This window comes from Strix aluco, chromosome 2 (genome assembly GCF_031877795.1).
Source record: "Strix aluco isolate bStrAlu1 chromosome 2, bStrAlu1.hap1, whole genome shotgun sequence".
In the NCBI taxonomy this organism is placed as follows: Eukaryota; Metazoa; Chordata; class Aves; order Strigiformes; family Strigidae; genus Strix; species Strix aluco.
In genome coordinates this window covers 114,720,633-114,732,734 of record NC_133932.1, presented here as the reverse complement: position 1 = coordinate 114,732,734, position 12,102 = coordinate 114,720,633, and the positions used below count along the sequence as shown (strand labels likewise).

Genomic DNA, 12,102 nt, shown 5'->3' with positions numbered 1-12,102 from the left:
TCGAGTCCCACCATTCAGGAGCTGTTAACGCAGGAAGATGTCAGTCCTCTCAAACAGAGAGAGTCTGTCCGAAAGATGATTAGCATGTCATTCCTAGCATTTGGGACTCTTAAAGCCTTTCACTGGATACTTTTTCTTGTTCCCACATGAAAATCAGTTAACGTGATTCACAGTAATTGCAAGCTGTGCTGGTAGCACTGAGGAAAACATTGAGGTAATGTTTTGTAGTGCCTTGCTGTGGGGTCATTTAGATGTGGCATGAATGTCCCCAGCAGTGGGGAGGGAAGAAGTCTGGCTTGTTGGTGCTTTGCAGATAACCGTAAACCAGCTGTAATAGACCACTGTCAAAGCAATGCTGCACAAGCCTGGCAGTAAACTGATGGCAAACATCACTGCTTATCTGTTCTCTGTGCTAATGTGCCTGCACTGCTTTTCACCTGCACCTGGAGCCCAAAGCTACTTCTGAGTCCATCTCCACATCATCCAAATAAAGCCAGACTGAGGATCAAAGTCCACAGTTGTCCCTGTTGGTGCCAAAAAAGTGAACAGGGATTTTAGCAGTCTTTTATTATACACTGTAGATATTTATTTTCATTTGGGTTACTTTCCACAGCATGTCCTCCTCTGCGCTGGTAAAGGTCCTGCAGTCAGACATCCATCTCCTCGTGTCTTAATAAAGGCCTCAACTTGTGAAAAGTGGGTACAAAAAATGTATTTTTAAGAGTCTATAAATTATTTTGTTCAGCAAAGAACATTTTTGGATGTCTTTCATAGGAATGCATCTTATAGGATAACAAAACTCTTTTCAGCTTGATGTTACACATATTTCTATTTCAAAAGAAAAGGCTTAGTTTTGTTAAACAAAGCTTAGTATTATTATTGCGATGAGGTACACAACTATCTTTCAAAATCCCCATAACATTTTTCTGCTCAAAGGATTTAGTCTTGTTTTCTATAAAGTCTCCTCAAAGTGTAATGCTTCATTAAAATTAATAAGGCTGTGACCTACATAGTTTACAAAAGAATTAAATACTGTAATAATATGAAGATCATATTCCTACTGTGCAGTTAATTTCTATTTTTCCTTTATATTATGAATGTTCACTTCATGCTTTGAAGTATGCGTCAGGCTAATGCACAAATAATGTTCACTGAATAAGAATGGAAAAACGGTGACTTTGTGGCCTTTTCTGGCAGAATATGTCGACGGTTTTAATCCTGCCTTGTCTCCTAACCCACTGGTCCTGATGACTGATTAAACAATCTAGCATCATCTTTTGGACAACGGTGAATTATTTTTTTTTTAATATATATTTTTGCTGCTCAGGATTCCACAAGGAACAAGAATCTGATATTGTCAAACCTACAAAGAAAAGCTCTGTCCAAATTTTATGTACAGTTGAGGTCCAGATCCACTTGGTATCCAGACTTTCCAATCAAAAGCAAACTCTAATCCTTGGTCCTTGAAGACAATCCTGCCATGTTCATGGACCTTTGGTCCATGAAGACAATTTGGAGCATTTATGGACCTATGTTCTGGATTTGCCTAGAAAAGTTCACCTAAGCAAGGGCAGCAGAATACAGGTTAGGACACAAGTTAGAGACAGATGACCAGTTACTAGTTACCACAGGGGGATATTGTTGCCAAACTTCATCTTTTATAAGCCCGCTATTGGCAGTTGTCTGAGACTTGGTGGATGTCATTCACATTGGTTTATAGTGAGAAGTTTCTCAGTGGAAATGGCCGGTGGTATGTTAAAAAAGTACAACTTTACAGGTCATGTCCTTGTTCCCAGGCTTGTTGCAAGAAAAGGGCATTTTCTTTTAGCAAAATTTGAAAGAAAGACTTCAAAGAAGTGTTTTCTTTGATGAAATACAAAGAAGTCCTGTGTCCTTGAAGAGGCTTGTTGGTGTTCTACAATAGTTTCCAAAATTGGCAGCTATGCGTAGCATGTTTGTCTCTGTATAAGTTTTTTTTAATTGGCACATAACAAATGTAAAATTAGAAAGTGATACAGCAGGAAAGAAGATAACATTAAAAAAAATCTTAGCAGACTTGAACTACATTACTTTGCTGGAAGTTCGAGTTATGCCTCATGGGTCCTTGCTGCATTTCACATTTTAAAAAATATTGCGACCTGTAATTGTTCTACAGAACTTCATTTTAGTGGAGCAAAGAATAAGACATCACTGTAGTTTGATCAGCCATTAAAACTTGTATTCAGTCTTTATACTGACTTTACGTAGCTGGGTGGGAGAGGTAATGCTTAGTATATCCCAGTTTAGTTTATTTAATAAAAATTTCTTTCTTTTTCCTTCTTTCAGTTGATCTTAAGAAAGGCCCATGTCCAAGTGCTGCAAAATCAAATCTCCCCAAGCCCTGCCAGTCTGGACTTCGTCCTCCAGGTTATTCACGGTTGCCAGCAGCTAAGCTGGCCGCATTTGGTTTTGTCAGGAGCTCAAGTGTATCCTCTGTCTCCAGCAACCAGTCAAACGACAGTGCTCAGAGTGATCAAAGCAGGACAACCAACCGTAAGTCCAAAAAGTGTCCTTCTTTCTGGAGTGATATTAAATAGATGTATTCCAGGATTGTCCAGACTGGAGTTTGTGTCTAATTTAGGACTAATGTAATCTGTGCAGCACTCACTAATCTCTTCTGTGCCACTGAGTTGTTGATTTGGCATCTTGATTTCCCAGTGCTATTTTAAAAAATATTATTGATAATAGATGAATAGCTGCTGAATGTATGTTGCATATAAGAAGGGGCTGGTTTCCTTGCTGCAGAGAAAATCACATTAAAAGTGAACCTGAGGCATTTTTGCATTTTGTTTTTACTTAGAACATCCCTTCTTACAAGCCGAAGTAAGTAAATAATCACAGTAAACTGTGTTTGGTAAGTATATTGCAGCCATGCAGAACAGTTTAAGACAAAGATTATCTAAAATGAGCAACATAATCTTTCTCACCTGCTTTTCTTCTGCCTCTTAATATGCAGTGTAATAAACTTAGTTTAGAAAATTAATCAAATAATGTCAGTGATATGAAAGGGATCAGAACTGATATCATAGCTGTTGTCTCATCTATCAGACTTGGAAGGATCCTGTGGCTGAAATGACATTTCAAATCCTATTTTCTGTAAAGACTGTTAATTTTATTAAGTACAAAATAATACCCACTGGATTGTGCAGTCCTTGGGAAGTGTGCGTGTGCCCTGGGCTTGGAGTGGAAAGGGGGTTGAGGGATATTCATGCCCATTCTTCTTTGAAGACTGGACAGAGCCTGAACTGTGTCAACATCAAAGCAAGTGGTATCAGCCCGGGAGGGATGCAGACAGGGGGGACCAGGTGATATGAAGCACCAGAGGAGACAAGATGCTGCAGGCTCCTAAATCTTTCCATGTTTGTATTAACTTGAAGTGAATTAAAATAAATAAAATGAAAATACTTAAAAACCCTAAGGATTTTTCTTTCCCCATTTATATGGGGTAATTCAAATGCCAAAGACTAATGTGTCCAGGGACTTCTAACTTTTCCAGTGCCCCCAAACATAGGCTTGTATCTTGTTTTACCAGTGGACTGACTGCTCATTTCTGTTTATTTCTTAATGAACTTTACCTTGAGGGTAGTCAACATCTTTTGCTTTGTGCTTTTACCCTACATTTATGCCCTTGGAAAACTTTTCCTTTGCCTCTGGTGTAATCTTTTTGTCTTTGGTTACATAAAACCCCTCTTAGGGACAGAATTGCCTTATTTCTGATTAGACCTAAGCTACATCTCTGCAAGAAATGTTGTTGTCTAGCAATTTCAGGTGTGAAACTGAAAAAAATAACATCTGTAGGTACAGCACTATCCTTCAACATTGGAGGCATACATGTTCATACAATTCTCTAAAAGGAAAATACTCTAAATGGTGGAATTTGAGTCAATTGATTTCCATTCAAAAAACTGTGGAAAAAGCATTAGTAATCTCAGACCCAGAAAGTTACATCTGACTCTTCATTCATCTTAAAAGAAGTTGATGTCATTTATATATTCTGGTACATTTTTATATTATATTGTACCTTAAGCCCATAAAAACTGAAATCATATTCCAGTCACCAGAAGGATGTGGAAGTCCTTGGCGCATACGTTTTTTTCCAGCTCACTTTGTTGAAGATTGTAGCCCTCTTTAATGTTGGAATTAGGATGTTGTGACCAATTTGTGCATGTTGCAAGAACCTTTCTGACGGATATGAAAATTACCCAGGGGAAGTGTTCTGCTTGTACAAATTCAGGTAGAGATGAGCTCAGCCTGTCACCTGATGAAAAATAGGACCTATCACTTCTGCTCTTGCTGACAAGTTAGAGAGCTCATCTCAGCAGTTGTCTAGTTTCCCTCCACCTCCACAGGAGAACGAGAGAATGAGTAGCTCCCACGGGTTGTCTCTCTGACGTGGTTCCTGTGACATGCACAGCTGTCCAGTCCAGAAGTCTTTTACTTGTCTTTAAATCCAAATGTGTAATTCTTCCTCCTGGATCTGTGTGAGAAAAGGAGAAAGTGTGTTACCAAGCAGGTGAGGGCACACGCTGTGTTTAGGGTGTCAGCCCTTGGGTAAGTCATCACACAAGAAGACACCTAACATCACCTGCTTTCTTTGATTTAAAGGCAACACAACTCCTGTTCATCACTCCCTATAGGGCAGATAGGTAGGAAGAAAAAATGTTTTCCGTACTGTTGAATTACTAACTTTCATAGAAATGTTATCAGTGTGAAACTGTATCACCTTTTTCTGTTTTAGTCTATGTGCCAGCAAGAGTTAAATTAGTTGCCCAATACCCAGGGAGCACAAATTAGTTAGTTCTCATTCTACCACATCTTATTTAACACACTTCAACATGCACAGAAAGTAACCCTAAGTGTGGATGTAGGGGAGAAGTATTGGCTCAGGAATCTTAGCATGACATATTATTTCTTCTCTTCACTGTCTGCTGGAAGAATGGTTTTATTTAAATTAAATAAATAGCTGATTCTGTAGTTACTACCTGAGATCATGTCTCTGACTAAGTCAGGCTTCCTAGAGGGCAGGGTAAAGTTTTACTGTTAATTTCCTAGCTCAATAGGGTAGAAAATGCAAAATAATCTAGCTTTAGAAATCTTCAAACATGTATGATAACACAATTTCCTATTCAAGCAGTATCTCTGCATGTCAGGGAGACAGAAGTAATTGAAAACAACTTGCAAGTGTGCATATGTTATAAATAGAGAGGCTGCTACTGTTGTAAATGGAGGGGCTCACCTCAAGCTCTTGTATCTGCTGCAAAAAAATCATGATGTATTGTAAGCTGCTAAAAAGCAGATGACTATGGCTGGCTGAGAGGAAAACACAGGTTTATTTTAGGGGCAGAGTGTTTTAGGGGAAACAGTAATTCTTTAAGGGGTCCTAGTGAGATTCTGTTCTTGCTTTTCTCTCCCCTGCCAGATGTCTTGCGGTGCTAGCTCTTCCCAAACCCAAAACAAATGGTTACATTTCTTTTCAGAAATCCAAACTAGTGTCTCATTTTGGCATACTAATGCTGATTAAATGCTGTCTAGAGAGTAAAATCCCACTCATTTAGAGGAAGAAGACGTGATGTTTGTGTTGCAGAGAAGTTTGTTAATGTGCTGTGACACGGCAGCTTTGTTCTTCACCAGATTTCTCCCCTTCCTGTGACCTCTCTGAAAGCAGTAATCCTGGATGTGCACAGAGCCTGTGCTATGCTCCTCGGCTGACTTTCTGGCAATAGCTCACATATTCTAATTGACTCAGTTAAATAGATTTGCAGCGGTGGGACTGTGCTCTTTTCCTATGGTAGGGACAGAGCAGGCTGCGCAGCGCTTGCCTGCTTGTCCTCTGCTCTTTCCTCAAGTCCCATCCCTTGAGTGTGGGTATAAACCAGGCTGCTGTTTGCTGATAACATGCCAACTGAGACAGCTGTGCCATCAGCTGCTAATCAGGATCAGTCGTAACGGGGCTCTGCTCCTATGGGGTCCTGCCCAATTGTGTGCTGAGGCTGGAGGGACCGCTCTGGCATCCAAACCACTCAGCATCTCACCGGCTTCTGTGGCAGGGAACTGACCTGCAAACCAGTGTCACTAGTCCATTTTGGCCATTTAAAATCCACTTTTTGTATGTTTAACTTGTGGTTTGCGGGCGGTGGCATGTGAAGCAGTTTCTCACCTCGATGAAGGAGGTGGGATGCAATGGCAGAAACTAAAGACCAGTCCATTTTGAAGCTGGGTCCTGGGATGGATCAGGGGAACTCACCGTGGCTTACCACTGGCTGTCCTACCATGTTCACAATAAAATGGTTAAAATGGTTCAGGGTGAGCTCTTCGTTCAGTACGGCATACAAGGGCAGTTGTGTTTGAATAAAACAACTCAGAGAAGCAGAGGCAGTGAGAGCTCACTGTACCAATGGAGGGGGGTCCATCCTTTGTTGCTAGTAACATTCCTCTCCATTCAGTGTGATTGTGCAACTCTCCCTGCCCCTTTCACACCTCTCATGGCTTCTCACATCAGAGCAGCTCTATACCACAGTGCAGCAAGGCCCACATGAGGTCTTCTGCTGGGGCAAAGCCACATGGCCTGAAATCTGTGGGACAGCTGGGAAACCCCAGGCTGAGGCTCAGCTCCAGATCCTGCTATCAGCCTTCCCCAAATTTGTTCCATGCCACAGACAGGTTTTTCCAGTAATATTTTTGTTCAAGATTACCTGAAAAATTCAAGTTTACCCTCAGCTCTGGTCTACTACTTTTTAGGTTTAAAAATGTGTAATATTCTAAACCATTATTCTTTATTTAGACAGAGGTTTTTTTGTGTGTCATTGTCGAGTTTGTTTACAGTGTAAATTGGCTAGAATTGAAAAATTCAAATATTTCAATCTAAGAGGAGCATGAGTATTCTTTTCTAAATATGAGAAAAAGTGAATCACTAGAAGAGTCATGTTAAGGTTGAAACCAGTATGATTTGGAGTGGAGTGAAACAATTGTGTAAATGTGAAGAAAAAACTAAATAGCTAACTTAAAATACTTAACTTCGTGTATTTTCCCTTGGAATTTTAAATACACTGTATTGAAACTTCTCCCGTGTCTGCCCCAATAAAATTTGCCTAAGACGTTCACATCATACACCAAAGGTCCACAGCTGTGGGATGTTGTTCCCAATATTATGCTGTGATTCCACAGCGCGGTAACATGACGCCCAGGCTGTAGTTTCTCTTTTACTAGTTTAAAGGCCTTAGAGTTCTCTCACTTGTTGTATCTGGATTTCTAGTGATAGGTTGAATATCCTGCTCATGTAATTAGCTTTATGTACTTCATCAGAATAGACTCTAACATGCTGTAAGTACCACATGGGAAACAGTTCATTAAGTACCGTGAAAACAGTTTGATGTGTGGAGGACTGGAAGAAGGATGTTTATAATGAGTTGAGGTATAATAATTGCTATGAGTTTAGGAAATGGAAGAATGTAGGTATAATATCAGGAAATACTTCATAGTCATAAGGCCTACTAGTTTGTTAAATAATCTTCCAAATCAAGTGATGAAATCCCTGTTTCTTAAAATTCTTAAAACAGAATAATAGCATGGTGTTAGAGGCAATTCTTCTCTGGTGAGGTGCTAGACTAAAAGACATCATGCTATTCAATATCTACCCACAGCTCTGAGCACTGAAGCAATTTCTTTTCAGATTGAGCAAGAAAATGGTGATGAATATTTCAAAACTTGTTTTAGTATCTCATGACAGCTATTGTCTTGTTTAGAATTATAGAAATACGAAACTGCATGTTTTATGTAAAATTCCACAATCCCTTCTTTGACATATAGATTTCACACTAGTTCTTGACCTTGCATTGCCTGGCCTTGCTAAATGTTGAATTTCCATTCTAATAAGCAAAGATGTCAAAGTGTCAGATTCAGGTGGGTGGAGAAATGGGGAAATTAAAGTGAGCACAGAAGCCTTGAATAGATGGCTAATTGCCTCCAAAAAAGGCAGAACATTCAAGACTCATGTGATGGACAGATACACCAATTGTTCTTAAATATGTTATGTAAATACAAAGATTTTCCTATGTGAAAATACATTCCAATCATATTTCTATAACTGATTTTCTGTTAATTTTTCTACATGACAAATTAATTTTTTTCCCTTCTGATATTAATATTTTGATGGAAGAAACACTTTATGCCATCATTTCACTCTGAATAGAACTAAAATAGAACAGTATTGAGTTAGGATTTTCAGCTTTCTGGGGCAAAACATCTGGAAAAGTGCAGTATATCAGTCAGGAAGAGCAAGGGCTGAAAAGACATTTTAGCTGCCTTCCAGACTCTCAACATTTACTTTTCGTACTCTAGTTGTTACAGCTGGGATAAAAAAACATTCAAAGAATGACTTGGAGGTGTAGGCACAGTGGTTTCTCTCTACTTGCAGAGATTGAAAAAACAGTGCTGAAGTATAAATTGTCCATTAATTTCAGTGGGTTTTAGATATGGTGCTTGTGACAATATTTTAAATGTGATAACATTTTAATAGCTTAGATAATGTTTTTCCTGTCTACACTGTTGCCTCTTCCCCTGCCTGCCAGAGTGCACAGAAGAGGGAAGCAGTACCACACTGGGAGGGTCTGTACCACTCACTGCAATGAATAAGTAGAGGCAGGAAGATCAAGCTGGTTTGGAAATGCAAAACTACTTTTATATGAAGATGCCAACCTGAAACATTTGGAGGGGTTGCAAATTTACTGAGCTGAAGTTTGTCAAAACTGAAAAAATCCATGAAACTCTCAATTCTGCAAAGCTTGCTTTTTATGAGCAAAGAATAGTTGAAAGAATTTTGCCAAGCTCTCATGCCAGCTCAATTTCAACAGAGTGCTTAATCATCATGCTTGTTATTGTTATAAAATGCCATATAAAATCTGCATTTTTAGGTGTAAGAAGGCCGATCTGGGAGATTCTGTGTCCATGTGCTAAAATTGTCCTGGCTCAGACCTGGCAGCTCCAGTCCTAGTTTTTGGCACTTATTTCTGTCTGGCTTTTAAAAAGTGACTTAAATTATCCACCTCACTTTCCCATCCGTAAAATGGGGTGGGAGAGTACAAATGTTTGTGCAGGTATTGGGTAATGGGGCAACAAGGAAGAAATGGGTAGTAACATACCCTCTTTCCTGGCCCATTTCCACACAGGATTATTTGACTGATTATGAATGCCTAATTTAGTTACTGTGACTCTTAGTGTTTAATCTGCAGAGGATAAAAAGCAGTTCAAACCACTCGCAGATCAGGCTGCCAGACACCAGTTTCACTGGAGAAGGTAGTGCATCGCCCCACAATTAGATTATTGCTATCATAGGCACCCAAGCTATCTCTCTCCTTTGACTGTGGGGAGAGGTTGATCACAATCAGTCTCGTGATTGTAGCTACTGTGGCAGCCTGCTTAAGTACCCCTCTACTGGGCTGTTTCATCATCCCCTTCTTTATCTTAGAGCTGTCCTGTAGCTGTTTTTGTTCCACCCAGGTCAATAGGAGATCATGACTACTTTTTTTATTGCACTATAATGGACTTCATTTGTTTCTTAGAGGGATACAAAGAAATCAGTGAAGCCATTTCTAAAATAACCATTTTTTTTCAGTCTTTAGATCACATTTTCTAAAGCATCTGGTCTTCAGGGAGGCTGAAAAGAATCCCCTCCAATAGGGGTGTGGGGGGGACATGAGACTGGTATCCTCTGCAGCCAGTGTTAGAAGAGAGCTGCTGGTGGAGTGTGGCTTTTAAAGTCTGGGGAAAAGCCACAGTCAGTCTGGAGCCTCTAATGGGGGCAAGCACAGCACATGTCTTTCTGGGGCGCACAGCACTCAGAAGAGTAGCACTTAAAATGTCCTTTTGAAAATATGAAGGCAAGCAGCAGCTGGAACATATCTGTCACATCCAAATTAAAACCCCTCTGAAGACCAGAAACTCACTATAAATTGTCTCCTTTTCATACTCTGATATTCCTATTCTATCTGATGAGGGGGGAAATACTCCTTTAGAAGTGAGCCCTGTGGGCATTCATCGGAATGGATTAATGTCCTAATTTAGCCCAAAGAAAAATTAAGAAACAAAACTTTGAAGAAATGAAAGATTTTCCATTTCTCCTTTTCTTTTTTTTCTTTTAAAAAATTAATTTTTTTCTTTTTTGTTCTTCCTTTTTTTTCCCCTCTCCATTCTGGACTAATCTGCCTTCTAATGGAATCACAGTTAGAATCTTCACAGTCTCCCACTAATGAAGTACAACCTTGCAGGACTTTTGAGAAGCTTTCCTCTTCAGCGTGTCCCTCTCATGCATTTCATTACAGTTTATAAATCAATATTTAGAAAGGCTTAATTCTCGATGTCTAACTATGGGGCTTGTCACCGGGGTATTTAATTGACTTCATCCACAGTTTTTGTGCTTTCTGAAATTCAAGCTTGTGGAAATCTAGATGCATTCAAATCAATAAATATCCATCTCCAAAAAGCACTGCATACTGCTTCTGGTTCAATTCTGCATTTTGTATTGTCTGTGAGGTTGGAGACAGTGAGCACAGTGAGGGACTCCAGCTTTAAAATTTATGAGTCAGGTGCCCAATTGAACCAATTACTGTGAATGACAAAAATCTTTCCAAACTCTATGATAATGGGCTTTTATCCAAAGATAGGTTTTTTCCAAAAATAAACATTAATTTAAAGATATAAGAAGTTTGATAAGGTAGTTATGAGCCAATTTTGAGTCACAGTGAGACAAAGAAATACCTATGTCACAGTTTTGAATTATGGAAATTTTGAAAGGATTTTTGGAATTGTATTTTCCCTTGTGTAATTTCTGCTTAGGTTCAATGAGGCTGTTAGCTTGTTTTCCTAAACAAGAGACAAATAACCTTGAGGTTCAGTACTACTTTGATCTCTTTCAAGAAGGACCAAATTAAAAAAGTGAGTCTGAGATTAGGTCATTGAAATCATATTATTAATAGCTGTTTCAAAGGTGAAATATTATGGATTTGTTATGCACACAGTTCAATCCACTGTTTGCCTTACTAGCAATAAACAAGACCAAAGTTATAAGTACTGTAAATATTACCAGCAAATCGCATTTAGACCAAAAGGTTTCAGAAAACAGAGCTGGCCTCCTTACAGTACATGAAAAATCAATTAACAAAATGTTATGCCCTTGCAAAATCAGGTGTGAATAATGAACACAAATAAATGGAGATTTGAAAAAAGCCTGTATACTTGTCCCTTTTGGGGAGGGAGGGTGCTGATTAGTTTATGAGAACTGTCGTGGATTAGTGCAGGTATGTATTAACAGTGGAGCAAAGGAAGACAAACTTCAAAGAAGTTTCTAATCTTTGATCCCATTATGAATCCTGCAGAAGACTTGTGAATTCTAATTTAGTAGCAAGAGAAGTGTTACAGCCAAAAGAGTGCCGTGCTATTTATAGAGGGAAAACTTTTCCCATGTAGAGGTTGGGCTGGAATCTCACCCATGACATTTTTTCCATCACACTAATCTAGTCCAAACAGGTTAAAATTGAGGTCATTTATGTAAGTCTTCCAGGTGCTCTTGAAAATATCTGCAATAAAAAGAAGAAACAACATCTTTTGCAGCTTATGGTATTGACACAATTCTGTTAGCTGTGATCCAAGAACTTGAAAATTGCAGCTTAAACAGTCTCTCCTTCCGGCTTGCTGCATGAGGGTCTCTAGAGGCCTGGGCAAGATTACATGAGGCTGTAAACAGCTCAAAATGTTGTGGTTATTTGTCTTGTGACAGGTGCAAGACCACAGGCTTTCAATTGGGGATTTCCAAAGTTAATTTAAATGATAGAAGAAAGCTGACTGAGGTCTGAAATAAGTAAAACCAGCACTGGCAGAAAAATGACAAACTGAGACCCTCCAACCACGAACACTAAGCTGAATAAAATGGAAACAATTGCGCAGTATTTTTCTCCTGGGTGGGAGTTACCACAGACTGTAGGCTGGACCTTGCCAAAATAACTGGCAGTGTTCCCATACAAACCTCAATGTCTGATCATGCGTTAAAGTCTATCTCAGAATGGGGCACAT

The 12,102-nt window shown here is 39.2% G+C and overlaps 1 protein-coding gene across 4 annotated transcripts in view; it reads left to right on the top strand.

Annotated features, from left to right (window-relative positions):
• MTUS2 (microtubule associated scaffold protein 2) overlaps positions 1-12,102 on the top strand; it is a 317,585-nt gene that overhangs the window by 129,404 nt on the left and 176,079 nt on the right. For all 4 annotated transcript variants that reach the window (XM_074815895.1, XM_074815897.1, XM_074815894.1 and 1 more), the window contains one exon: positions 2,326-2,532. In XM_074815895.1, the coding sequence (XP_074671996.1) occupies positions 2,326-2,532 (207 nt within the window). The remainder of the gene's footprint in view (positions 1-2,325; positions 2,533-12,102) is intronic.